At 41.9% G+C, this 25,949-nt stretch overlaps 1 protein-coding gene across 3 annotated transcripts in view; it reads right to left on the bottom strand.

Annotated features, from left to right (window-relative positions):
• Nucleotides 1-708: 708 nt before the first annotated feature.
• Nucleotides 709-25,949, bottom strand: part of RAP1A (RAP1A, member of RAS oncogene family) — a 93,188-nt gene continuing 67,947 nt past the window's right edge. For all 3 annotated transcript variants that reach the window (XM_077929058.1, XM_077929059.1, XM_077929060.1), the window contains exons 3-9: nt 25,300-25,383; nt 17,140-17,208; nt 15,135-15,191; nt 13,947-14,087; nt 9,186-9,329; nt 3,455-3,570; nt 709-1,445 (exon numbers count right to left, since the gene is read on the bottom strand). In XM_077929058.1, the coding sequence (XP_077785184.1) occupies nt 3,484-3,570; nt 9,186-9,329; nt 13,947-14,087; nt 15,135-15,191; nt 17,140-17,208; nt 25,300-25,356 (555 nt within the window). In that variant the 5' untranslated portion in view covers nt 25,357-25,383 and the 3' untranslated portion in view covers nt 709-1,445; nt 3,455-3,483. The remainder of the gene's footprint in view (nt 1,446-3,454; nt 3,571-9,185; nt 9,330-13,946; nt 14,088-15,134; nt 15,192-17,139; nt 17,209-25,299; nt 25,384-25,949) is intronic.

The raw sequence follows: 25,949 nt of genomic DNA, 5'->3' as shown, positions 1-25,949 counted from the left end.
TGGACGATCTTCGATCTTGGTGGAAGAAAGAAGGGGAGGCCATTTTCACTGATTAGCTGCTACATCCCACACTTCCAGAGGTTCCCCTGCAACCGTCCAGAGAAGGCTTGGGGGAGGTACAAAGGAAAATCGGTGGGGGAAAAGGTCTTTGTTCTCTTCCTCCAGAAATGCCACCTAATGAGGCAGCAGACACTCTTCAGTTAGCTAAGCCGGCTTGCCTGTGCATCAACTCAGATCTTGGTTTGTTATCATTTCTGCTGAATGAGCTCTATGAAGCCTCAAAGTGTACAAAGCCCAGCCAATCAAAACCAATGCAATGAAGTTATAACCTGACCATTCTGGCCACAATGCATGCTTTTCCCTACTCAAGCATGTCCGCCAGCCAGTATGGTGTAGTGGTTAGTGTGTCAGACTAGGACCTTGTAGTCCAGGGTTCAAATCTCCAATTGACCGTGAAGCTCACTGGGTGACTTTGGGTCAGTCAACTGCCTCTCAGCCTAACCTGCCTCACAGGGTTGTTTGCAAGGATAAAATCATGAGGAGAACCACGTATGCCTCCTTGAAGAAAAGGTGGGAAAGAAATGTAATGATCAACAAGTAAGTGGGAGTTGTGAAAAGCATTTCAACAGCATTCACTGCTACAGGTTTCATCACCCTTTCAGCGAAAACCTCAGACCTGAAATCCAGAACAGAAACACTCAAACAAAATGAAAATGTACTAAAATTTAATCATTCATAAAAGCTGTAATTTAATCTGTGACAGTAAAACACAAGAAGCAATATTAGAGTTGGTTTAGTATATTATATATTTTAGCTTTCAAAGCCATAGAAATCAGTTATCCCAGTTTTTTTCCCTATAAAAGACCCATTTTTTTTCCAAAGCATTATGCACAATTTTAATTAGAATATAATGGCAGAATGAAAATAATGATATTCCATAACTTTTTAAATATAAAATGAAGTCAATGACTTGGAAAGTTATTTGCTGCCATGAGTTCAAAGGGTAAAATTTGTATAATCGTATCTATCATGATAGATATAAAGTATTACTGGCTGACCATTTTTAGTGCTGGATGGGAGAAGAATTATGGTAAGAGGTCAATATGAAATTATAGTAGCAATATCTAACATCTGAAATGCATCCATGCTCTTTTGTATAATCATACAACTAGAGTCAATTATATTTATTATCACATCTGTTAACTGCTATTGCAAAGGAGAAGTACTATTGTCTTTAATTCCCAAGAGATATACACAAAGCAATTTTATTTTATTTCCTCCCCCCCAAGGGACCTTTGTGCAAACCATTATAAGATCTAAATTCTTCACATAATATATAAAAACAGAAGCCTCTTCGGATATGTTGTTAATTTGTGGTGTAGTTATTTGAAGTCTGGAATGGTGGCACTTTCCAAATTAGGCAACAGTTCTTCATTCCTGTAATCCTGAGAAGAAGAAGAGACAGACAATGAAGAGTCAGCATCCAACTTAGAAACAGCCTCTGCAAACCAGAGAGTACTTTAAAAAAAATACACACAGGATTGAAGGTACCTTCTTTAAAAATTCTTAAAAACAAATACGCAGCACATGTTCAGAAAGGAGGACTTGTTTAAGACCCAAGGAGCAAAGGTCAGAGCACTCGTCTATCTGGCTCAGTATTGTTTACACCAGGGATGGGGAACCTGTGGCCCTCCAGATGTTGGTAGACTCCCACCAGCCTCATCCCAATGGTCAGGGATGATGGTACCTGTAGCCTGGACACTGAGGTCCAGTCTGAGGGCTTTCTGGAGGTTCCCTCACTGCATGACGTGAAGTTACAGAGAAACAGGCAGATGTTCTCCTTGGTAGTGGCACCTTGCCTGTGGAAAGCCCTCCACTCAGATGTCAAAGAGATAAACCACCATATGACTTTTAGAAGACAACTGAAGGCAGTCCTGTTTCAGGAAGCTTTTAATGTTTGGTGTTTTGTGGTGTTTTTATATTTTTCTGGAAGCCACCCTGAGTGGCTGGGGCAACACAATAAGATGGGCAGCATATAAATAATAAAATAATTGTTGTTGTTGTTGTTGTTGTTAGTCCAGCAATATCTGGAGGCCCACAAGTTCTCCATCCTTGGTCTACACCAGGGATCAGCAAGGTTTATCTTGCCTGGGCTGGATCGGTTCCGCAGAGATCCCTCCGTGGGCTGGATCTCTCAGGTGAATGAGCGTGCGTGCGATTTTTGGCGTCTACATCTGTGCAGATGCTATTTTCGGCATCTGCGCATGTGCAGATGCTATTTCCAGCACTGCAAAAGTGAGTCCCCGCGCTGCGCCGGTTTAGTGCAGCGCGTGAGCGGGCAGCTTGGTTGGGGGGTGGCTTGGGGGCTGCTCAAATTACCTCCGGGGGGCCACTTCCGGCCCATGGGGCTTAGGTTGCTGACCCCTGGTCTACACTGATTGGCAGCAGTTCCCCAGGGTCTCAGGGATTTAGAATTTAGTTGCCTACAACCCTCTGACTCATTTTTAAATTCCTTTCTCTCTCTCTCTCTCTAAGAGATGACTGAAAACTGGATTGCTGGGACAGTATGGGAGTTCGCTATGCTGACATGTGTATGTATGTGAAAAAGGAAGAGAATGTTGCAGCACCTCTTGCATAGCAAACCAGTGTTTATGGTTGTGTTCTCTCTTTCTCTTTCTCTCACACAGACACATGCAGTAAGGATCGGAAACAAGAGAGTTAAAACTAGATGTCAAAAGCAAATGAGTCAGCAGGTGGCACTTCAACCCAAAAAGAAATGGCGTGTGCAGGCCCTAGTATGCATACTGATGACATAGCCGCTGTTCTGCTCCAAGTCCACTTCTGTATTATAGGAAAGGGGGGGGGGCATGGCTCTCCAAACCACTCAAATGCTGATCCCCCCCTCCCCAGGTAAACAATGTGCCTCTTCGCAGGATACGTTTTTAAATGCTATAAAAACTCCAGAATCACATATAATTGAACCTCCCATTAAAAGCCAAAGAAAACATATATTTTAAAATTCCCCATAAAATCTGAACCGATAGAGCCAGCGGTGTAATTTTTGAAAAGGAAGCACAGGGTAGTGCCTGTCTGCCTAGCTGATCTTAAAAGTATTTTAAGCATCCTTTATAAAAGGAATGGGGAGCCTGTGACCCTGCAGGCTTTGCTGAACTGAAACTCCCATGGTCCCCCAAACACTGGCTGCACTGGCCAGGGTGGATGGGAGCTGGAAAGTAACAACACCTGGAGGGCCACAGGTTCTCTACCTCTGCTATATAGCACATACCCCAAATGTTAGCATTTGGCAGATTATCATTCCTTTGCCAAAGGAATGCAGGTGGCCTTCAGCCCAGCCTGCAACCATTCCAGCATCATGCAGTAGCTGCTGCAGCAAAGAGACTCAGTGCCACGAACATGTCCCAGGAAGGTCATTAAGATTTCACCATTTGCTCACCTGGCTCAGAGCTGCTGCATGCTGTGGGTCTAGAGCAGCAGACATGATTTCTTTTTAGGCTTCTTCTTTTCCACTGGTGTTTTTCTATTTATCTGTCTGACGAGATCATAAAAGATCTGTGAGAGAGAGAGAGGAGGAGAGCAAAATAAGGTGAGAAATCAAGAGATACAGGTGCCGCAGAATGGCAACCTCATGTTACAATCCTGGCCTTAAAAGCTTTCGGCTAAATCAAGTGAGAAGGTGAGAAATAAATGGGGTGGGAGGCAGTGCAAAGAGAGCTGAACTTCTTGATTTTAGCATGAGCGAAGCAGGGCAATTTATCTAAGCTCCCGAAGGTTTTTGCTTCCTCTTGGGGCTCCCCTAATTGTGGTCTAGCCGCTTCCACTTTCCTCCGGCCACATCACAAAGCAAGAAGAGAAGGGGGGGGGGGGAACCTCTACACTGTTCCAATTGAAAATCACATCACAACCAGGACAACCTCACACAGACCAGAAGTACAGGTACAAAGACGATGATAACCCAACAGAAAAAAATCAAGCATTTGAAGAAGCAGCTACCAGTTTAGCAATTATTAGCAACTCTCCATATACGAATGTGCATATACTGTAGCAACAAGGTGCCAGCATATTAAATAAAGGAGTTTGCTGTTTGTATTTCTTTATCTTCCCATTTGTCTTGTGGTAGAGTTACCATTTCTGAACTCGTATAATACATATATAGAATACTTGCTAAGAAAAGTTGAAAGAGGCCTGGCTATCAAGCATGCAAGCCATTAAGGTGTAAGAGTTTCTTTTGCAAAATGCAAATTCCTAATCTCCATCTTATTTATATGTAAGGCTGCCATACAAACAAAGAAGCTGTCTTATAGTCAGTGGTGTAGATATGGCTTGGTCTGTGTGTGTGTGTGTGTGTGTGTGTGTGTGTGTGTGTGTGTGTGTGTATAAATGCCATGGACTCATCCACTCTTGTCTCTTATGTACTGTAGCATCAAACCTGCAGATGAAAGCTGCATACGTCTTTGTCTTTGGTAAAGTCAACTGTGTAGCAATGCAGCTACAGTATTCAGCCTCCTGGAAAAGCTCACTTAACTCACTTCCTCCCCACAACCCTGTGTGATTTCTAACAAGCTTAAAGTCTACAGTACTTTGCTTGTGAACTGCAAAACCTAGAAATTGGATACTGCCTTGATATTATCTATTTTTTAAACACACGCACACACACAAGCACAGCCAAGCACTTTCTGAAAGCATGATAAAGCCACCATCTCTTTCACTCTGTACAATAACACTCTATAACAGCATTTAGGTTTCTCACACTCCCTCCCCACCGGGTTTACAGTTACATGGTTTGATGCTGTCAGCCTAAGGCAAAACACATCAGTTTGTACTCTAGTAAGGTCAACCTGGCTTCTTCCTCGATGCTCAACAGAGCTTGGAAGTCGAAGATTGCATTGGAAAGAAGTGAGAAAAGGTTTAGGGAGGGTCCCGGAGGAGAAGAGCACAGGAAGGAGGAATCTACCATATCTCCTGATGAAAGATTATTCAAACCCTCGCACCTTATTGCCAGTCATTTCTAATCACTTATAGATCTCCTAAGTGCCTTTGTGTCAATCCAGCATAGCAGCATAAAGCAGGGGACTATGAGAGGCCTGGGACGCGGGTGGCGCTGTGGGTAAAAGCCTCAGCGCCTAGGGTTTGCCGATAGTTCGGTCCCAACGCCTGCCAACCTAGCAGTTCGAAAGCACCTCCGGGTGCAAGTAGATAAATAGGGACCGCTTACCAGCAGGAAGGTAAACGGCGTTTCCGTGTGCGGCTCTGGCGAGCCAGAGCAGCGATGTCACACTGGCCACGTGACCCGGAAGTGTCTCCGGACAGCGCTGGCCCCCGGCCTCTTGAGTGAGATGAGCGCACAACCCTAGAGTCTGGCAAGACTGGCCCATACGGGCAGGGGTACCTTTACCTTTACCTTATGAGAGGCCTGGTCTACATTGCCCTTACTTAAGGAAAACAGACGAACTGTGTTAGTCTATCAAGTATATTAACAGGGTGATTTGGCTTTCCTCCTCCACCCTCCTTTCCCAGGGATCCAGAACACTGAAAGGGTATCTGGGGAAGGATTGTAGCATAGTGTTAAGAGTAGCTACTTTGCAGGCAGATGCCCAATCTCTGGCACAGCCAGGAAGGACTGGGAGAGAGCCCCAAACCTTGCAGAGGCACTACGAGTCAGTGTGGATCTGGGTTTCCCAAACTTGGGTCTCCAGCTGTTTTTGGACTACAATTCTAACCTTCCCTGACCGCTGGTCCTGCTACTTAGGGATGATGGGAGTTGTAGTCCAAAAACAGCTGGAGACCCAAGTTTGGGGAACCCTGGTGTAGGCTGAGTTGCATGGACCAATGATCTGACTTGGTACAAGGCACCTTCCTATGTTCCTATGACCAGCAGAGGCAGTGCAGTCCCCACATGCATGCGTGTCATGAAAACACATACCTTATACCACCTCTAAAGCAGTAACTGTTTCTTTGAAGGGCACCATCCATATTTTTCTACACAATGTGATTCTCCCCTTGGTAAGGGAAACAGGGAGGATTACAGTCCACATTGAAAGTGCCCAAGTGGCAGCGGCTGTCATTTTAAAATGGAGGTATTTTCTCTTGGAAAGTGTTTGGCCAAGGGGATTTGTGGGGAAGAGGCAGCACCATTCCCTCAGAGAACATTTTGGACCCCCCCCCCCGGTCCTCTTTCACTACAAAAGAACCCCCCCCCCCAATATCAATGCCTCCTTATTAAAGCCATGCTAAGAAAGAGCAATTGTGAATAACTTTTCTTCTAACCATCTCAAGTCAACAATTAGAGGTGGGCTCAAATCTTCATTTAACTAAATCTCCATACTGAAAGTGTGACAAGGAACGGGTGTATATGTTTCATTCAAATGGAATAGCTGCCACGTTAAATGCAACAAGATAGAGAGGCTAAAATGTTAAATCAGTATAGCACAGGCCTAGTTCAATGGTGTTTACTCCCAGTTATAGGACTGCCACCGTCTCAGACAGAATAAGGCATGCTAAGCTTTCAGATTTCTGTATCATTAAAGGCTACTGTAAGGCACAAAGGCCTGCATAAGTAGTGTATTCCTCCTTTCCTTTGATTCCCCTCAGTTTCCAAAGATTGGCAAACTATTGCTTTCTGTATTGGCTCTTGTTCAACAAAATCAAAACAAGCGTGACAGCAAATTCTTTTGGATGAGAACGGTTTTTGGATTTTTAAAAATGGAAATTACAAGTGGAAGTCATCTGTTGCTTCCAAAACACAAAGTAACGAGGCAACTCTCCATAACTGAGGAATTACGAACTTGGCAAAGTCACAAGAATATAAGAGAATACGCCAGAAACTCAGTTCCCCAAACCAAAACTAAAATCAAAAGAATAAACTAACAAAACTGACATACAGACCCTCTTCAAAACTTTTGAAATAAAGATGTGTCCAGCCTTGAAAACACAAGTCACCAGCTGAGCATGATGATGATGTAATTTGTGGGTGGCTGTATCAGATACAGCTGCCCATAAACAAATGAAGGTACCCCATCTTCCTCTCCTGGCAGAGTTTACCGACACAGATCAGATGTTTTGGAAAACCTAACTTTAAATTTCTTAAGTGGTCAGGACTTCCTTCACAAAATGAACACAGCCTAGTTAGCTCAGTTATCTGAAAGAGGTAATGGTGGTTAGAGAAAACCAGGCTCTGTGTGTTTTGGGATAAGCAGGCAGGGAATGATGGGAACTGTAGTTCTGCAACTTCCAGGAATCCAAAGTGGAAGAGCACTGGCCTATAGCAGCCTTCCCCAACCTGGGGGTCTGCAGATGTTTTGGACTACAACTCCCGTCCTCTCCAACAATAATCCATCAGGGATTACTGCAGTCGTAGGGACCAGGTTAAGGAAGCCTGGCATATAGTGATGATGTTTTATTATTATTTCAGACACTTCTTTAATGTCATTCACCCTAGCTGGGGCAGAAGAGGGTCTAGGTCCCCCACCCCATCCCACAACTACTATTTCATCAGGTAACAGCTAACTAAATTGTGTTCCCTTCCTAAAGGGCCTTCGTGAAGCAGCTCTGCTGCCCAGGGCAGTTCTCAGTCATTTGGAAGCAGATGCTACATACTGTCAAATGAAGCACCCAGTCAGCCATCAACTTCAGTGCTGTTGACTTCTCATATAAACTATATAAAACAAAGTGTCTCTTGTGGCACCTTGAAGACTTGTTCAACAGTTCCTCTGGAAATTGTTTTATGTATGATAGGTACTTGAACGTATCACAAGAGCTCATGTGATTCACAGCTTCATCACTGGGGATGGAGAGAATCACTCCAGCGGATGCTTATAGGGCTGCATTAAATGATCTCCCACTTGGACTTTGGGGCTAAAAATATCAAGAGCAGGAAAGCAGGGCAAAGAAAATATCCCCACTCCACACCAAACACACAATGGCCAGGTTTTTAAACCTGTTCTCTGCTGTTTCCTCACTGTCACCCTGTTTGGGCAACATGGAGGGGGGAGGCAGGCGGAGAAGAGTGTCTCTCGACCCAACATGAGCCCATATAATCAGAGACCATGTAGTGAATGCGATGGGGACATGACACGACTCAGCTAATCGAGACATGACTGTGGGCAAACAGAACCGATCCAGAACACGATGCTTTCTTCATTGGTCATGGGCACAATCCTTGCCAATTGATTCACTAATTGCCCTTGTTCCGAAGAGACAAGACTTTCAGATCACCAGCTCTAAAAGAGGCTTGAAATGGGGAACACTTTTCACTGCTACCAAACATATTAGCGCTAAGTCCAAATTTTAAGCTCTACAAACGTTCCCCATTCCAATCAGTGCCGCTCTGGCTTTTTTGCTCTATTACTTGAGTTTCTCGTCTTTTATGCCTTGCTTTTTGCAGAGATTCATCTGCCCTACGGTGCTTACCTAACAGAAACCCCACGGTCTGCCTTTCGTTTAGGTGCATTGAGCTTGCATAAAGCACTTTTCTAAATGACACGGCTCTAGTTTGAACTCTGGGTCTTGCGAGATTAAAATGCAGTGCGTGGCACACCTATTTGCACAGGTGCTCAGCATGCAAACATGACCACTCACGCACCACATCTAGTTCCACAGTAAAGCAGCGTTCGGAATGATTGAGGAAGAGCTCTCGGCTAAGGGATTAGTTTTCTCTAAGGTAACACAATAACAGAGTGAATCACATATTGACAGATCAGAAAAGCGAACACCGAAACCCTGCAGGTTTTGCACTGGGTATCTCGCTCTGCACAAATGCACTTCAGTCACCAAAACAGCACAACGGCGGGGATGCAAAAACAGTATCTTTTATGTGAGCCTTCAGAAAGGATCCACCGAAACGTAGGCTTTTGATTTGCGCAAATGTTCAGTCTAAGAGGACTATAGGAATATTTACACGAGGGGATGGTGTACATACATATATACACAAACCCAAGCCTATAAAAAGGGATTGTGTGCTGCCTTGTGAAAGATTAACCAATAGTTACCTCTTATAGATAGGTAGCCGTGTTGGTCAAAACAAAACAAAATTCCTTCCAGTAGCACCTTAAAGACCAACTAAGTTAGTTCTTGGTATGAGCTTTCGTGTGCATGCACACTTCTTCAGATAATTCCTATATACCTTGCAAATTAGAAATCCAAAGTACATTTTGAGGATAAATAGTTACCTCGTTAACATTGATTTTCGACTTTGCAGATGACTCTAGAAAGGCACAGTTACACCACTGTCTTGCTAAGTTCTGTCCCTGTTCTTTGCCAACTACACGTTCATCTTCCAGGTCACATTTATTGCCAACCAGAATCATGGGAACCTGCACAGAAAGAATAAGAGAGTTATTAATAGATGGCATTCAAAGCTGTGTGCTTAGTCTGAGCAGACCTGCAAAAATACTCGCTGACCAACGTTAGCAGTCTCTAGAATGAAGGAGTCCCGTCCCCCCGTTACATCTGGAGCAATTTTCTACTCTTAGTTTTTCATGCTTTTGCTTAACAGATTGATTACACATTATTGCTTGCTACTGATAACATGTTTCAAGAAGCAAAAATGTGAGAAGTTTTTGAATACATTAAAAAAGGAGTTCCATCATATTGAAAAGTAAGGCAGAATCTGAACTTTTCAAAAACTGTCCTAACACCAGCAATAGGGAACCTTCCATGGTTCTTCTCCAAAAGCCATTTCCATCTGCCTCACACCTGACATCCCATGTGGCATCAGGTACTATTGCTGTGACAAAGAAACAATTGGGAACTTAAAGTGAGGTCTCAATTGTTCTTTTGCAAGTTGAGCTCCCTGTCAGCCATGAACAGCTGATCGGCGCCAAGAGGAAGCTCCACTCAAATTGACACACTGAGGTGGGTCATTGTCTCAGTTTTAAGCAATCTGCTTTCAAACGACTTCCTAAAATGAAGCTTTCTTCCTCTGCAAAGGGTGGAAAAGGTTTGATTTGAGGAAGCAGAACTAGCCCCTCTGAAGGCGCATTGCCAGTTGCAATCAGTGTACCTTTAAAGGAGGGTATAGATCAGTGGTTACAGTGATCCCCTTTGAACTTCAACAGAAGTCAATCACCTGACATCATTATGATAATAAGAGATTGACAGGCGGCTGAACCTACCCACTTGTCAAAGTTGGCCTGTGAAGGGTGGGGAAATTGGGGATCAGGCTAGTGCCCAATCACTGAATACGATATATATATATTAGAACAGTGCCATTGTTGTTGTTTAGTCGTTTAGTCGTGTCCGACTCTTCGTGACCCCATGGACCAGAACACGCCAGGCACCCCTGTCCTCCACTACCTCCCGCAGTTTGGTCAAACCCATGCTGGTAACCTCGAAAACACTATCCAACCATCTCGTCCTCTGTCGCCCCCTTCTCCTTGTGCCCTCCATCTTTCCCAGCATCAGTGTCTTCTCCAGGGAGTCTTCTCTTCTCATGAGGTGGCCAAAGTACTGGAGCCTCAGCTTCACGATCTGTCCTTCCAGTGAGCACTCAGGTCTGATTTCCTTAAGAATGGATGCGTTTGATCTTCTTGCAGTCCATGGGACTCTCAAGAGTCTTCTCCAGCACCATAATTCAAAAGCATCAATTCTTCGGCGATCAGCCTTCTTTATGGTCCAGCTCTCACTGTGCCATAAATCTGTATTATTTGGACACAAAACCCCTATATTCCTTGCAAATTAGAAATCCAAAGTACATTTTGAGGATAAATGACTGAATTATGCATTAGGTACCTGCAAGAAAGTAAGCAAACAAACCATTTTGTACCCGTCTTTACCATGGCTACATCACACTGATAATTAAACCGTCTCATGGCAACTATCAAAGAAATGGAGATACCACAGTCTGGAAGGTTCATTGACACACAATCTATTTCCACAAGCACTTATCTTAATGTCAGTTTCTACAACAACACAGAGTTGACATTTCAAACCCTCAGATAGGCAGTAGCTACTTTTCAATTTAACATAATTTATACAACAGGATGTACATCACTTCCCAAGAAATACGTTGTATGTATTGGCCCCAGTGATTTGTCCTGCTTAGGCAATAAATGCCTTCTCAACTCCAGAAATGGGGCCTCAGAGTCATGAAATGCAAAGACAGCTATGCAATCCTTATGTTCTTATTTTGAACTGTTTGGCAGCGTGCTGGACATTAAAACTTTAATTGCAAACCCTGAACACACACGCACAGAGACACATCCTGTTTCGCCTGAGCTATCTAAAAGCGCTACACACACAAAACTGCTGATAATGGGTGTGCACACCATTCTGTTTCCTTGAGTATTTAAAACACACACCCGCACAGCAAAGTTTGCACTTTCCAGAAGGAAAGTACCTCATATACTTCTCGTTTATAAATAATTAGCAACAGTTCTAATATTTGCTAAATTTCTGAGCACACTCTCTTATTCATGGATGCTCAGTTCCAGGTAAAAAGAAACACATTTCTTGTGATTTCCCCCCCAAACAGGTGTAGTTAAATCCGCTACTATACAAGCTACTATCCTGATAAAAGAAATGAAATCCATACTTCGTTTAAAACAAGGAAAGAAAAACATTTAGCATATTAAAATCTGGAAGCTATCACTTAACACAAAAAGTTTTTTTAAAAAATAGTAACTACAGTGTAGTTAGAATGAGGGGTATGATTTATTTGACCTCAAACAGGGTACATGTGTAACCTCAAACAGTGTAAGTTGCTGCATATCACAGTGTTTTGACTTAAATGCTAAGAAAGGAATCAGCTTCTAAGATGAACATAATCCCTCATCTAAAAGATCGTTCATTTTAATTTTTTTAAAAAAACGTAACCAAGATTTGTGTATCAAAGAGGGTTTCAAAAACATTACGGGAAAAGAGAAAAATAAAGCCAGAGATAATGATCAGCAAAGATATGAAAACTGAAGAATAAAAATATGTGGCTAAACTACTTTTAAACACAGTTAAGATCTTCCTATCCACATGTATTGGATAGTAGCTACCTATTCATCTATGGAGAGATATTTCATGAATAACTATCTGAATACAATGGGTTGGACAGACATACCAATTCTGTCCACTGATTTTCTGGACTAACAAAGAGCCCAAATCAAAAGAGTAAGCTAGAGCTGATGCTAAAGTAACACTTCCTGGTTAGCACAATAATTTGCTAGGTCACAGGTTTTACAGTGCAAATGGATGTTATTAACTTCTGTGACAGTATTTGCTGCTACTGATTCAGACAAAATAGTCTCCCTACCCACCCCCACCCCCCAAAATAATGGTCTTCCATTTCCAAGGGCAGCCTCAGAGGTTAAATCATGAGTTTTCTTACTGTCTATTGTTTTCTGTTTTTTAATGTACAACTATCCCATTAGAGAAAGATAGAATTTTTTTAAAATAAATAGATGGCATTTAAAAACTCAAGTCATTTAAAAACTCAAATATCGCAGGACACATAATGGGAGGAGTACAATATTGCACTAATACAAGTGTTCCCTCGGTCCAAGGTTTCTGCTTACCTGATGAAAGAGTCTACCCTCTACTCCCCTCATCCGCTGTTCTGGGGGTTCTCCTAACCCTCCAAGAGCCAACTGGGGTGTGTGGGCAAAAGACCCATTGCACTAGTGGGGGGCTTGCGCTGGCTTCTGCTAGCAGAACTACTTAGCTGAATCCAACCCATTGTGTAGTTCCACCCTGCACATTCACTCATTGCATTATATGGGCTGAGACTTACTTCCTAGAAAGTCTATTAGGAATTGCAGCCTTAAGAAACAGAAAGCTGGACTAGGTGGACATTTGGTAGGATCCTGATTAAACAGGGCTGCTCTTAACATATGTGGTGGTGATGGTGGTATCTGTAAACAATGAAAACATCCATGCGCAACATCACAACCTACAGCATGATGCCATGGAACTGACAGCACAATGCAAAGCCCATCAGCTTGAATTGCATAGCCACTTAACAGCTGTGCAATAGTAATTGACGGCAAAGTCATCCAGGTATAGATCTCCTGCATGATTACTGGTGGAATCCCTGCTTAAAAGGTGATAAACCATATAGGAAGTCAGCTGCCTGAGTTGGCGCTCAGTCCAGCCAACTGAAAGTCTTTCACATATTACAGTAAAAGATGAACCTAGGCCAAGGTGGCTAACCTGTGCCCTGTTCCCTTGTGTTCCCAAACAAACTTGCATCACCCCTGACTATTGACCATCCTGGCTGGTGCTGATGAGAGATGCAGACCAACAACAGGAGGAGGTTCACAGGTTAGTCATTTTAAAATATGCACAAGTTAAAATACTAAAACATTTACATTACCTCCACTTTCTAGACATCTAAGCACATTTAAACTATCATGCGGCAAAGGAAGTTTTGTAGTACTAAGATTTTTAGTCTACTAATTAAGTTTGTAATATTTTCTTTAGGAAAAAACCAGTGTGGACTTTTGAGCACAGCTATTTTGATTATCCAGATTATCACACAACTAGAAAACTGTGTTTTTCCACCTGATGGCAGCCAGAAACAAAATCTCTACCAAAGAGCCACAAAACCCATTTTAAACAGCAAGTCATAATGGGAGTTACTGAGCCTTCTAAAAACCTGGCACCATATGTAGCCATTTCAGTGACAAAAGGTTGAGCGGGAGGAATTGGGCTTGTACACTGGCGTATTCTACTAAAAAGCCGCTTCTTATGGGACTTGAACTTTTCCAGAGTTCAATCCCAGTTTGGGATACAGAGCATTTCTGACTAACCGTCCAGTAATGTCCATATGAATAGTCTCCAAAATATCTAAATAGAGAAATTTATGATATCATACAAAACATTCTAGAACAGTGTTCTTCAGTCATCTTATTAACTGTGCAAAAAACAGATGCTGGCTTGTTTAGTTTGGGGGGGTAGGGGGGAGAGATTCCAATGGTTCAAAAAGCAATAACCCATTTACTTACGTCTTCCGTGTCCTTGACCCGTAAGATCTGCTCCCTCAGGTCCTGCAAGTCATTGAACGTGGACTGTGCTGTAATAGAATATACTAGTGCAAACCCCTGACCGTTCTTCATATAGAGATCCCTCATTGCTGTAAATTGCTCCTGTAATCAATTTTTTTTTTTAAAAAAAAGAATTAGCTGTTTAGTTTAATTAGCTGTTTAACATACACACATTAAGAAGTTCAGGTTTAAACAGGGATAAAAAGGTCATAGGCAACTGGAAATTTCCAGTCTTTGCTCTTGCAGAAATCCAGTGGAAAAAATAAATTTAATTTTAAAAGGAACCGGCTTTCTCAAATATCCTTCTTTCAATGTTAGACATTTAAAACAAGGGCTTCGAAGTGTTTAGGGTGGCTTCACACCTTACAACCAAATATCTGCTTCTATTGCGAAAGGCAGCTATGTATTTTAACACATACCCCTCCCCTCTCACCTTCCCCACCATCTCTCTCATACACCCAGAGCTCACTTGAAACATGCATCAGCAGCCTGGGCCCAACACAGTGTACTCAGGATGAAAAAACTATATAGCCAGCCCAGATCGCATATTGTAGGCTGCGGAGGATAATACTAAATGCACAGTGATAAATAAAACACACTTCTATCGTAAGATGTGAAGCAGTCTTTAGATTCAGAAGGATTTCAGGAAATCTTTTCAGAACATCAGGAACCACTATAAGCTTTAAAGGACGGACGCCCAAGAAAGCCAGGCAGATAGGCAGTCTCTCTTAAAGGCAGCAATTGTATCGGTACATGTGTTTTACAAGTTGTTTAGCAGCGTGCACACTTTATCTGTCAGCTTTAACTGCCATAATGTTTTAATTTGTTGTTGTTTTCAACAATAGAGAAGTTCAACAAGAGGGTTTTTCGTTAGAACTTCAAAGTGCTGGAAATCTGAAAATGTTTTTAAATTTTATGAAGTTCTAATGAAAAACTTTCAAGACAATGTTTCAGTTTGTTCTCAATAAACTGTGCAAGGAGCTACTTGGAATAATAGAAAAGGCAAGAAATGCTGGTTTATTTATAGCCACATAACATAAGCAAGAAAGAGATGGACCCCCCCCCCCCCTTAAAAGCCATGTCTTGCATCACTCTTAGTGTTCCCTTCAAATATTAAGCATTTCAGATTTCAGGATAGATCTCACTTACTGTCCCTGCTGTATCGAGGATTTCAAGCATACATTGTTGACAGTCTACTTCCACTTGCTGAAAGACAAATAAAGGACAGATACCATTATAGCCTTAAGGGACAGGAGGAAGAGACTCAATTAATGCTTGCTCATAACCTCCTGGCAATAGGGGCATTTAAGCATTACAAACAAATAGTGCACCACCTGTGTACACAAACAGTTAAGCTGCAGAGTTATGCACAAGTTACAGTCCATGAATTTATGCAAGTGTTGTGTACACAACTGTTGAGCTGTACAAATCAGCAGGAATTAGAAAAACAAACAAGAGTGTACACACAAACACTTGTACATGTGTGCAGACAGCTTGTACTTGTGTACAGTGTACATGTGAACAAGCCTTACTGTGAGCTTTTCCACTGTACACATGGAGTTGCATTCAAAAGGATGGAACGTGGCAGGCAGGAGATAAAAGACCCAAAGAGCAAGCAGTCCTTTCACTAACAGTCTCCAAGTGCTGCCTGCCAGTATCCATTGTATGCCATTAGGAACGCAGGAAGCTACTGAGTTACAGCACTGGTCCACTGAACTCGGTATTGCATATGACTGTCAGAGGCTCTTCAAGATTTCAGGCAGAAATATTTCCTAACCCTATCTATCTGGAGATGCCCGAGAGTGAAAATGTGACCTTCTATATGTGCTCTGCCGCTGAACTATAATACCTAAATGGATGTCAAGCAAGTATTTAATTTTTAATAGAACAACACTGACATGTAATATGATCAAGGAAATATTTGTGTAGGTGTGCTTGTAATCTAGGAACACAGGAAGCTGCCTTATAATGAACCAGATCTTTGCTTCACCTAGCTCACTTTATCTATTGTGACTGGCAGGGCCTTCCAAAAAAGCTTTAGACAAGAGTCTTTTATTTCTGTACAAGAGGTGATTGAACCTGGAATCTTTTGCATGCAAATATTATGGTTAAGTTAAAAGTATCCACAATGAAACTGCAGGGCAACAACAATAAAAACACTTCTTCATAGGGTTATCCAAAACGTTTGGCTTCTGATTTATATCCTGTTATGAAATCGGAGTGAAGAGTTGAGTTGAACGCTGTTGTTCTTGTTCTTTTAATGGAATTTAAGCAAAAAACTTGGGGCTTTTCTCCAAAACTTATAAAATCCACAAATGCCAAGGAATTGCAAACGCTGACTTAAAATACTTAGTTATTATTTATTAAACTTAGTATGTTGCTTTTTTTAACAGCAAGTAGCTTAAAATTGACTTACATTTAGTTTGGCATTGTGAAATAAGGCTGCATGGCATTAGACCCGATTACCTAGAATGCTCTGGATGGTGTATCAGGCCCAGACTCAACTGGTGCTGACCAAGTTTCTCTGTCCTGGGCTTAGTGATTGTGCTTTTTTAAAATAAATAAATAAAAAGGAAATGCAACCACAGGGAGGCCCTCTCTGAATTGGGAATGTAGCATTCAGGGAGCAGGGGAAGATTCATCTTTCCCATGCTGCTTTCCCAACCCACGACCACCATAGAAACCATTTGACCCTGAAGGTACCAATTTTGGGGGAAACCAGCAATTTCTGGAGTAATTCTTGGTAGGAAAAAGACATAGGGAAAGGGCTGTCCCCAATTTACCATGCCACAGTCCACATCCAGATTTGGCCCTCTCTATATCAAAGACAAAACAAGCCCAAGATAAACCAGGGGTAGAGAGTCTGTGGTCCTCCATATGCTGTTGGACTACAACTGTTGTTGGCCATGCTGGCGTGGCCTGATGTAAATTGGAGTCCAACAACATCTGGAGGGCCCTGGGATAGACAATCATGTAATTATTCTCTTGGGAAGAATTAGCAACACACTATTAGGAATATGATCCTAATAATAGACTGATCGTGTTGTGGGAGGAGGCCATGAATTCTACACCAAGAGGGGAAAAACTGGGCGAGGGGAGTCTTAAAGTTACTGATCTGAGAGTGGGTGGAGAAAATCACAGCTTCATACTTTACCTTTCTGTAGGAGTCTTCTATTGTGGGGTCATATTTTTCAACAAAAATTCCCTGAACAAACTGTACAGTCTGGAAAGAAAAACAAGAAAGGGAAAAGAACACACAGAGAGGGTCAGCCAGCTGCCTACAACTGAAGTTATTCAACGGGCTAATCGCGCAAAGCGTTTGCAAAGCACAGACATTTCGCTTGGTTCTCCCAATCTTATTCTCAAACTGATGCCTAGTTAGTGAAACAGGAAAATCAATGCAGGTAAAAGTACAGGTTTAAAAGGTACAGTATAAGTCTCCTTCAAGTGCTTAATCCATAACTGATACTCAAACCCCATTTCAACGAATTTATGCAGATTTCAGGGTGAAAATGTCTCTTCTCCAGCTACTTATGAGAATGGTTTAAAGAAAAAGCTTCATTAAGCTAACTCTCTATAGGTTGGGGCAATCTGCATTATTTACCACAGTTTACATGGTAGTGCTAAACTGTGAAGTACCACACAACCCTGACCTGCTGCCTGGGGGTTGTCATTTGTCCCACTCATGGAAAACTGCTACAGTCCACCGCTATTCCTCTCGCACTGAGCATATGCAGTAATATAAAACACCACAGAAACTCACATGGGATGCTATTTTTTAAAAGCTTTGCATTAAAGTGAGTATGTGCAGATATTTAAACGAAACAGGGCTATTGCAGCAAAAGGGAGCATAAAGTGTAGATTTTGCTCCCCAAACATACTGGAAGAGCACTGAAAGAGGCAAGTACATGTAACAGGGCAATTTCACCAGGAAGCCACCAACTGAAGAAAAAGGCTCCCCTTGGCTGGCCTTGGTAGGTAGCCTAACCTAATTGCTTACAACTGTCCCTAACTTAGGTAAGGATCCCCAATGTTACGCAGACACTCCAGTGACACTAGGAAAGTCTTGGGAAGTCTCCAAAGGGCAGTAACATCCGGACGGACAAACCAGAAGAGAAAAGCAAACCAGAAGTTAAGGCCGAAGGGCAATGAGATACTGCAGGGGCACGACAGAATTTAGGAAGACCTTGTTGCTCAACTGGAATAGCTAGTTCTCTTATATTCCTGCCTGTCCTGGCCAGAAGGTTCTTCGCTGAGAAGTTGCTGCCTGCAGTTCAGTGGCCCACCAGCAACTCATTCCAAAAGGCTTACAAACCAGGACCTGATTGTTACATGTGAACCAGGCTATATGAAGTTGGTTCTAAACTAAAACCCAGCTACATGACTGAACATGGGTAACAATTTCTGTGCTTCAGATTCACAACGTGTTTAATTATATTTAAACATTTGTAGCACCGTCGGGGGGGGGGGGGGGGAGAGAGAGATGAGGTTCTAAACCAACTAACACCTGCGAGGCATTTAGCAAGACCAATGATGTAAATTGCATCGGCCTTTTGCTAAAAGTGTTTTATTGTAACAATCCCTATTCCACACACACACACACACACCCGGAAGTCCACTAGGAGGTGAGCCATATGCTTTGCAGATTTGCCCAAGACCAGCATGCACACACAGGGTCTCAAACAAAGGTTTCCCAAGACCATTTTTGACTACTGAATGGGCTTTCTTAATTCTCAAGAATATTCTGCCCTTCTGTGGAATGTGATCAATTTTTGCAGTGTGTACACGTGCACCTGCAGGTATCAAGTAGTTCCCTTTAAAAAATATAACAGCCACCTTTTCTGCAGTGACTCGTGCAAATGTCTTTCCCAGCTACTGGCTCTAAGAAATTGCAAACAGCCTTTAAACAACAGCCTGTTTTGTTCAGGGTCAAAGCTGGGATTTTTCTCATGATGACAAGAAACACAAGCACTATAGCTCCTAATAAGTGGTTTCAGATTTTGAAAGGCCAGTTATCTGCAAAAGGCATCATTGTATTTGTGGGGTGGGGGAGTGCTGAATGCTCCAATGATTTCTTAACAAGGGAGAAAACAATTTTCTAGCTTTCATGTTCAATGGAGGAAGGGAGGCACCATTCAAAAGTCATTCTTTCAGCCTAGCACAACCTACACACTGCCTCCTAGAAAAAAGATCAAGGCATCTACTAATGCACAAAGCAATGGAAAGTCCATATATAAAGGTACCCCAGGATGATATTATTGATCCCAAACCTTTCGAACTGCAAAGGAGGTTAGGAGGGTGATGATTAGACCAAAATGTGGTATGGAGACCTGATAGCTTTGCCTAAAGCCTATAATCTAAGGGCTTATCCAAATTTACCTTTATTCCGCTCTTTCTAGACAAAGTATACTAGTTAAAGCTCCATGTATGAGCGCCCCCTTTTTTGCTCTGCAGCTTTCTCTGCGAAAGCCCGCTCTTTAAAGCTCAATCAGAGCAAAAGTCAATCCGCAAAGAACCCAAAAGTCATTTATTGACAACGCAACACGATTTCATTATTCTTGTTTCTTATATTCATTTCTCATTTTTTAACAAGACCTACAGATTTTAATCTCATTTGCAAATGGTTAAAAAGCCACAGAGATCTCACTTACGTTTTAAACACAGGAAGCTGCTAGGCTATATGTACAAAGACGGCCCTCCCTCAGTCTGCTAAATAAGAGTACATTATTTAACTACTCAGAACATTCTGTATTTCACATGCCCTTTAGGAGCAAACAAGTAATTTATCAATCACATCAGGTCTTTCAGATACTAAGGCAAAATAAAAATGCATATGAGAAAATACAAAGAGCCCCAAAGTACTTTAAACATTAGCTTATTGTAGCACAAACATCTGGAAGCAGGAATTTGTTCTTTATACAGCACCATCAGCATGAATGGTGATTTACAGAGTGGAAGAAACACTGGTCTCCCACCTCAAGGAGCTTGCAATTTTAAAAAATTGGCAGAGGGAAACAAAAAAGGGAACGGAAGGTGTGAACAAGGACACAATATATGATTACTTCAGTTTTACATACATAGGGTTGTAGTCAACTAATTTGTGGCAATAAAAACCAGCGCAAGGAATCCTGTTAATGCAATGGGACTTAATCCTGTCTCCTCCCACCACACCCTCCCCAAATCTGCTCCAGAGGTTCAGAAGAACCCCCAGAACTGTGTGCAGGGGGAGAAGAGGAAATATTGTTCTTCCAGGCATGCAGAAAACCTTGCCCGGAGAGAACAATCTCATTAGTGCTAGAATGAATGCAACCCATAGTTCAGTTGCATGCAGCTACTTCAAATGCATGTATAGGAACCAGGGATAACAGGAAGCTAATTGTCCAGACAGGGTCTTCAAGGTGGCAGTGCCCAAATTATGGGGCTGCTTGCTCTTAAGTTTTCAACCAGTGCCTTCTTTGTTATAAGTTTATTCTTTTATATCAAGACTTACTTGTTTGTCCTAATGTAGAAAACAGGAAGGCATTGCTGGCAGATGATAGAAGCCTATTATCATCAAGAATATATGGGCATAAACACGACCTCAGAAATGCCAATACTCAGGAAATGGGCAGAGAATAATTTAACCTCTCAGGTCTCACTATTGTTCACCTGAACTTAGAGACATTATTGAACGAGGGTATACCTGCCTACTTCAGAATGAAAATGCTGAATTGCAAAATGTCGAGAAGTTCATTTTCGTCATCTCTGGCATGGACAGGTGTTAACAAAACAAGCATCCTGACATTGGGGATGTCATTATCAGCTACTGGTGTTGTGAATGGTTAGTAGACTATTTAATATTTAATGGCACTGTGTTTTGCATTGCTCTGCATTTCCCGCTCACCTGACCATTTACATTTTCTCTCTATGTCTATGTGCATATGTACCTGCCAACTGAGAATAGCACTTTAAGCAACTGGCGAAGTAGTCCCTGGTCTATGGAAGCTTATGCTGTAATAAACGTTAGGCTTCTAAAGGATTCTTTGTGGGTTGGCGGCAACAGACCAACATGGCTACTGGGATGTGCACAGAATGTCTTCCTGAATTAAAATAAATGACAAGATATGTAAAGCTTGCCCAGCAAAACATTCTATTCCCCTGAAGATTAAGCAAAACCTACCACTAATAAAGGATGTTCTTATTCAGCATACTAATCAAAGCAACTATCAAGTCAGCTTCTCATTAAGAAGCTTGATATCACAGCGCAGGATTCCAACCTTGGCTGCAGAAAAACCAAGGACACTTGTCAGCCATGGTGAATGACACAACCAGAAGCAACAAAAACTTGTAGGTAAATAATCAAGTGTAGCTTTAAGGCAGAGCGTCTGTGATTAAGTAACATTTTATGCAAAATACTCAACTTGAGTACACAGCGCTTTGCCACAGCAGTGGAAACAGTGAACACTGAACACCATAAGCATCTGCCTTGTCCTGGCCAACACATCTGCATTGTACAGATACGTACAGATAGGGAAGAAATTCAGTTCGGTCCGCAGACCAAAACACAGCCTTAAAAAATAATAATTAAAATGCACTTTTCCAAATTTTGTAGTGTAATTGTTCAGCAAAGTAATGTGTACAAAAATGCATGCAATGGGGGCAAAGTGTGCTTTAAAATGCATACATTAGTGAAAATTTACAAAAATGCATTATATAAGGGAAATCGCTTTGCAAAAATGTATATATTAGGCAAAATTGCATAGAAAATGGGCATATTCATAAAGACTTTCATTTTAATTGCAAACTGATGTGGAAATGTGGGGAACTGAACATCTGGAGATATGAGAGACTGAGAGAAACCAAAATCATCTATGAATTGACAACTACACAAACATAAGCTGTTGTCAATTATTGGTTTCCCAATACCTTCCTACCAGGTAAGCTGTTGTCATAGCAACCTTCACCTCATTTAACTGGTTCTTAGTCCTGACTGCCTTAACCTCCACTGCCCTCAGTTCAGTTGGAGACAGTCATAATGATTTCTTATTTTCTATATCCAATAATTACTCATCCCAACAGGAAGAAGATATTGTTGGCAGGCGAAGGCTTCTATCATATTGGAATATGCAAGTGCGAATGAGCCCCTGATGTTATGGCTAGCATTATTAGGTCTTATTCCAACATTGCCAAAACAGATTTCAGCAAAATCCAACTATTGCAGGACAGGCAGAGCAAAGAAAGAGACAGAACATCACTTGTCACCTACAGTTTACAGAATTGTAGAGTTGGAAGGGACCAGGAAGATCATATAGTCCAACCCCCTGCAGTGCAGGAATATTTCACCCAACATAGGGCTTGAACCCATAACCCTGAGATTAAGAGTCTCACCAACTGAGCTATCCAGTTGCCAGATAAAGGCATTCCAACCTATCAATGGATGGCAGCCCATTTGGGCAAATCGAATCATATTATAGGACTTAGACGGTACATCTGTATTTCCTTACCAACAACCCCTACTCAATCTAAACTAGCCACTCACCAGCATCAACTCACCACCCAGGGGCAAACCCTGGGTTTCAGCTCTGTCATCACAAAGAGCTCCATTACCCATCATTCTCATGTATCCACTTTAAAGCATCAACTACCAACTACAGTGGTACCTCGGGTTACATACGCTTCAGGTTACATACGCTTTAGGTTACAGACTCCGCTAACTCAGAAATAGTGCTTCAGGTTAAGAACTTTGCTTCAGGGTGAGAACAGAAATTGTGCTCTGGCGGTGCGGCAGCAGCAGAGGGCCCCATTAGCTAAAGTGGTGCTTCAGGTTAAGAACAGTTTCAGGTTAAGGACGGACCTCCGGAACGAATTAAGTACTTAACCCGAGATACCACTGTATACCCTTCTTCTGTTTAGAACAACCTTCTATCTCTCCAAATTAGTAAATAAATTATTACAATCAGGCATTGTCATTTTTAATGCTCATAAACCAGTTAGTGAAAGTCAGGATACACTGAAGCTGACCACAAAGAGACTATCTTTCAGAAAATATCTTAGAGGCAGGCTGGTGCACAGAAATGTGATAGACTTAATGCTACTCTTTGCACTGTTTTGTTTAGACTCCCCCTATACGTTTAGTGTGTTTGCCTATATAGACACACACAGGTTCTGTAACTTGATGCTTCTATTGTGATGACCTTTTCATAGTAGGTGTTTTGTGTAAGATTATATTTGACAGGCACATATGTGACAACTGAGGAGAAGCACTTCAGACATCAGATGAAGAGGGTTTTAATTCAGAGGAGCTTGTTATTTATTCAAAAGACACTTTCAAATTGAATCGTACTCATTTTATGTTTGGGAAAGTGCACAGACGGGAATGTGGGTTTCAAACTGCGGTTGCCAACTCGGGAATGGACTTTTGGTTCACTACATTTGCTATCCCATATAGGAAGTGCAATAAATCAAACTCCTTTTCTAAGTCAGCAACCACAGTTCCACATTCCTGTCAGGACTTTCCAGGAGCACCTTGAATTTCTATTTGTTGCCTATGGATTCTGCATGAAATGCTTGACCAAGAGTAATGTGAAAACACAAACGAATCATACTTCCACCAACTCAGTTAGCCAGGAGTGCTGGAACATTCCAAAGATTATCAAAGACCTTTATTCCTATTGCTTTACAGTTTGAATTTTGCTGTTAAGAGTACAGAGGAAAGTGTTGTACAATTTTAAGTATTTCTGTCCATCATCTCACGATTACCTGCCCCCACAAAAATAGCAAAGGAGAACACCTTGCTCCAGAGCCACCAAGCAAGTCCACAGCTAGTAAGTGGCCAAATTGGCTTTGCTCACTTGCTTTGTCACCATGGCATAAGCCCTTTTGAGGAAAGATGTATGTGCTCATTAGGTGTAAGTTGTTCTCTCATTCTGGTTTTATTATTTTAAAGCATATTGTGGGCATCCACTAAAAATGGTATCCCCATCCTGGCATGGCAGTTTTTAGTCTGCATGTCTACTTCAATGTCACAGAGAATGGCAAACCATCAGCCACAGAATGCTACAAGAACCTACACCACATGGAATTCATTGCCTCTCTGAAGCCCAGCTCCCCACACGTCTCACTTTATTTAAGGCTGCTTAAAAACAGGAGAAGAGCAAACACGGAGGAACAGTAATTGAAGGTGTCTAATTTAAAATAGCCAGCAATGTCTACCAGCATCTAAAAATGTGGTATTTTTAAACTTTCTACAATAGTTCAGCTCCAGCAATTCAGACACAGTTAGCCAGAGCACAAGTTGCAAAGTCTAGAAAGTTACAGGGCTGTGACTACACTACAAAGCTTAAAAAAAAAAAAGTGTATTCCAAGCAAAACTCATAACCTCTCCAGAATCCTAGAGATCAGCACTTAATCAGAATCTGTTTTTCCACTACGTTGTTTAATAAAAAGGAGCCTGAGCAGCATGGCCAGTTGTTCAACAAGCTCTCAGCAGAAGTCCTAATCCTTTCTTGTGCCACACAACCAAGGCCCATCCCTATTCCCAAGGTGATGACTGTTTTACAAAGCCCAAGACTGTACATTTTGTGTAATAACATATAGCAAAATGTGCACATTTTACCAAAAAAATGCATACATAGACAAACTGACCTAAACTAGGGATAGCCAACTGGTTTCTTCTGGGCCAGTTGCAAGCCACAGCCCAATTTTATTTGGTCCTGATGCCCCTCCCTGATTTTAATCAAGGCCTGCTTAGAGGTTTGTATAAAATTTCACTTGCGAGGAAAAGTAGTAAAATCTCAACCTTCAAGGCACTGTAGATATCCCTTGGATGCTATATGCGTTATCGACATCTATATGCGTTTGTAATGCTATATCTGAACATATGTACATCGTAATTTAGATGTCATTGCTGCTAGACAACTCAAAATATTTATGGAGGCAGTCTCATGAGGGTATCAGCTTGTACAGAACAACACACGTTTTAGTTCCCCAGAGCACTTTAGAGAATAAAGTAGCCCCCTAGTAAACGGAAGTTGGAAATCCCTCACCTAAATAGTCTAATCACAGATTGCAGGCTTTTCTGGCTGCAGAATTCAAAGAAACCCTCCCAGTCACTGCCACCCTTCTCTAGAATTCCCCAACATCAAGCTCAGGCCAGCTTTTTCCTCCTACACTTACACCTATTAAAAGTCATTGATTTCTTTGGTTTGTACGCCAAATGCAAATTATTAATTGTGGCATTAACACCCAGGGTCGAGCATTTCAAGACTGTGTTTTTGATAATATTATTTGTATGATTATGGTCATGACGATTAAAAAAAATCAAGACCCAACTCACCAAAGCAGACTTCCCAACGCCACCTGAGCCAAGGACCACTAGCTTGTACTCACGCATGATGTGGTCTATTCAAATACTGACAGTCTGGAAAGAAAAGAAAAGAAATAATGGAGTTAAGGTCATCATGTGAAATAATGCACAAGGGACAGTAATGAACCAAACTGCTTCTGAATCTTCACATTCAGGCCTATTAACAGAGGTATATAGTGGCCAATGATAGACAAGTGTGATGTGGCTATTCCTTCTGCCAAACTTGATAACTCCTAAGAGACTCAATGAGGTCCACAAGTCTAGACTGGACCTGGTAACCAGCCTTTATTATTTATGGTTGCCCCACTGCCATCTCTCACCTGTTTCCTAACTGACATAGAAGATTCAGTATGGGTGGAGGGCTATCCGTGTCTGAATCGCTGGGGTTGGGGAGTTGGCAAGGATAGTTTTTTACCTTCTGCAAGGCTCTGTAAATGTGAGAGGCCTAGAGAAAGGCTCTCCACCCAGGTACAAAGAGTGAGGTAGCCTTCTCTCCTCTGAGCTTTCTTGATTCAATGAGAACTAATAGGAGGAGTGGCTTCTATCTCACAAACATTCACCAGAAGCAACTTATGACTACAGCTGTGAATCTGTAGATGTGTAGAGAGAAGTATGAACAC

Source organism: Podarcis muralis, chromosome 5 (genome assembly GCF_964188315.1).
Source record: "Podarcis muralis chromosome 5, rPodMur119.hap1.1, whole genome shotgun sequence".
NCBI lineage: Eukaryota > Metazoa > Chordata > Lepidosauria > Squamata > Lacertidae > Podarcis > Podarcis muralis.
The sequence above is the reverse complement of the archived record's forward strand: the minus strand, read 5'-3'. Positions and strand labels throughout refer to the sequence as shown.